The sequence below is a fragment of the Vicia villosa genome, linkage group LG7 (genome assembly GCF_029867415.1).
Source record: "Vicia villosa cultivar HV-30 ecotype Madison, WI linkage group LG7, Vvil1.0, whole genome shotgun sequence".
NCBI classification, from domain to species: Eukaryota; Viridiplantae; Streptophyta; class Magnoliopsida; order Fabales; family Fabaceae; genus Vicia; species Vicia villosa.
Genome location: NC_081186.1, coordinates 79,387,920 through 79,391,321, shown reverse-complemented (window position 1 = coordinate 79,391,321; position 3,402 = coordinate 79,387,920). Strand labels below are relative to the sequence as shown.

Below are 3,402 nucleotides of genomic sequence, written 5' to 3'. Positions count from 1 at the left end.
TAGTCTTCAAAATGCATCATTAATTATCTAAAATTTATGTTCGAATGTTTTAATTTTGGTAGAAGATCTTGCATATGAAGCAAAAGATTTGGTGTCAACCTTTGGTCCCTCAAGGTCCTAACCTCTTTTGTCCCCTACACTCGTCTACCCAACAATTCTCTTGGCTTTAAACAAGGGAAGAGGCCAACATTTTAGTGTAACTTTGATTTCAATTTTGGAAGAAGAATAAATGATTTTAAAGATAAATTTGACTTTAAAAATAAAAATAAGGTGTTTTTTAATTTGAATTGATTATATTTTCTTAAGATTAGTATATGTTAGGTTTTAAATTTAGAGCATTCAAAATTGATTATGAAAGGATAAAATTTATACATAGGATAAAATGAATTATGCTTTATGTTATATAAAATTGATTCTATTTGATGTTATGATTTGTAACTTTTAAATTAAATTTGATTTTTGTTGAAATTTACTAATTAACTGATTTTTCAAAAATTTACCAAAACATTAATTGTTTTATTTTTAAATCATTTTTTGTCAAAAGTAATTTTACGACAATTAATTCACTCTAAATTAATTTTTTAATACATAACCAAACATAAACTAATTCTACTTAAAAAATTAATTTTAAATTTAAATATAACTTTATCATAAAATTAAATTAAATTAGAATTTCGGTTCTCCAATTTTATTTGATTCATAAAATTTATCCTTTTAGTTTGATCATCCTCTCATTTTTTTTCATGGAATATTGATGAGAGCTTCATTTTTTTAATTTATGTTTGTATTTATAAATTTTTATAATAATTTTAAATACAAAAATAAGAGAGAGTGGTCAATATTGTTTAAATTTAAAATAGGACGACCAAATTTGATAAATTGGTTAAAATAAAATAACTAAAATTATAATTAAACCAAAAATTTATTAATATACTCAATTTTGCACAAATATAATTACTTTGAATTAAAGTTACTTTTAACTAAGATAAATTTATTCAAAATAACTTTTCATCCTACAAAACCAATCATATATTTAAATTAGCACACTTAAAAAAATTAAAATCAACAATGATAATATATTCAAGAAATAAATGATAATAAATATAAAATAATTTTCCGTCTTACCAAAGCAATTTTAAACTATCATTCAATTAGAATGAATATTTTGACACATAAATATAAAATTAAAATTAAAAATAAATAATTTATAACTAAATTATTTTAATAATTATTTTTTTTATAATTATCTTTTTTCATGTGTTAAAAAATTTTATTCTAATTAAATAACTGTATAAATTATTTTACAGTGAAAATGTATTCCAATTAATCTCTTATTTTTATAAGAAAAAAAACAATTTTACATTTATTTAAATAAATAATTGTTTTGATAATTAAATAAGAAGTCCCACTTTGTCTTTTACTATAGTCTTTTCACGAGTTTCATTTTTTCTCTATAAATAGCAACACTCTTCCATTGTCCCTCTTCAAAAAAAACAAACACCAACATCCTTTTTCACACACAGAAACAGAGCAATGACTAAGCTCAACATCATCGACATTGCCACCCTCTTATCTCTTCTTCTCACTTCAACCCAAGCCACACTCCTCGGAGGACCATGGCAAACCGCCCACGCCACCTTCTACGGCGGCAACGACGCCTCCGGAACAATGGGTCAGTAATTCTAACAAAAACAACCACCAAACTCGTTAACAACAATAATAATATTAATAATAATGTTTTCTAATGTTATTTTTTCAGGTGGCGCGTGTGGTTACGGGAACTTATACAGCCAAGGCTACGGCGTCAACACGGCGGCATTGAGCACCGCACTATTCAACAACGGCTTAAGCTGCGGCGCGTGTTTTGAAATAAAGTGCGCAAATGATCCTACCTGGTGCCACGCTGGCAGCCCTTCCATATTAGTAACTGCCACAAATTTCTGTCCACCAAATTATGCTTTACCAAGTGATAATGGTGGTTGGTGTAATCCTCCACGTGCACACTTCGATCTCGCCATGCCTATGTTCCTCAAAATCGCTCAGTATCGCGCCGGCATTGTCCCCGTATCTTACCGCCGGTAACTACAACTGCAACGATTATACTTTTTTAGATTCATTGAATAATTGACTTTTATTTGAAATAGAAGAAATGTTAAATATATAAGAGACATATTTCTAATGTCAGAAAGTTTTGAGTGAATATGTAATGCGAAAGTTTATGTTTTGATGTGCAGGGTATCGTGTAGGAAGCAAGGAGGGATAAGATTCACGATCAACGGTTTTCGTTACTTTAATTTGGTTTTAATCACCAACGTTGCGGGTGCAGGGGATATCGTGAGTACTAGTGTGAAAGGTTCGAAAACAGGTTGGTTGAGTATGAGTCGTAACTGGGGGCAAAATTGGCAATCAAATGTTGTTTTGGTTGGTCAGACACTTTCCTTTAGGGTGACAGCAAGTGACAAACGCACTTCAACTTCTTGGAATATTGCTCCTTCTAATTGGCAGTTTGGTCAAACTTTCAGTGGCAAGAATTTTTAAGGATAGTGAAGAAAATTGGAAAAGTGCTTTTTTTATAAGTTGTACTAATTTGAATTTTACTTGGAATGTGGATATGAGGGAAACAAGGTAGAGAAAAATAGGGAGGAAAAAGGAGGATTATGATAGTGACTATGAAAGTTTTTAAGGTGTGTTTGGTTATGGGGTTTATAAGTTTTATAGAATTTTTCTTTTTAGTTTATAGATTATGTGAAATTTGTAAGAAGCTGAAGTGGCTTCAAAGTTCAAATTCACTAGCCCGCAGCTATGTTTTTATGTATTTTACATGTTATTATACAATGTTTTATATTATGTGAGAAAATCAATTGTGTTTGTTTTTAATTTCTTTTTGAGCTTTACTTGTTCCTTTTATTAAGATAGAGTTTTATGTGAATTTGGTTTTGGTTAAGTTGTTATTAGGAAGTGATTGATTGAATTGTGATTTTATCTGTCTAGTAGTTGAAATTTGAGAAAAGTGTGTTAGAGGCGGCATGCATGTTTTGAAAAGCACTTTTGCTAGCGCCGAAAAGCTAAAGTGGAAAAACGAAAAAAAGATTATGAAAATGGGAGTTAAGATGATCAGCTAATTAACTGTATTTGTCTTTTTGTAGATTGGTATCAAAGTTTACCTTGCGTGATGTCTTTCGCAAATTCCCTTCATGTTTGGATAAATTAAACTAAATAAAGTGCTATAACATATTGTTTCAAAAAATAATAATAATAAATAACATATTGTTTCATTTTTTTTTTATTGGATTATAGTTTGACATATTTAGCATATATACCCATCCATTGCATATAGTTTGAAGAGGTCTTGTTAAAATTAAAAGTTTCAAAATAAAAAGGTCTTGTTAAAGTCAGGCCTCT

The 3,402-nt window shown here is 29.0% G+C and overlaps 1 protein-coding gene across 1 annotated transcript; it reads left to right on the top strand.

Annotated features, from left to right (window-relative positions):
- Positions 1 to 1,501: 1,501 nt before the first annotated feature.
- On the top strand, positions 1,502 to 2,857 carry LOC131620944 (expansin-A16-like). The gene is made up of 3 exons (XM_058892136.1): positions 1,502 to 1,672; positions 1,760 to 2,078; positions 2,235 to 2,857. Exons 1-3 carry the CDS (start codon positions 1,534 to 1,536, stop codon positions 2,536 to 2,538), a joined length of 762 nt encoding a protein of 253 aa, XP_058748119.1. The 5' UTR covers positions 1,502 to 1,533; the 3' UTR covers positions 2,539 to 2,857.
- The last annotated feature ends 545 nt before the right edge of the window (positions 2,858 to 3,402 follow it).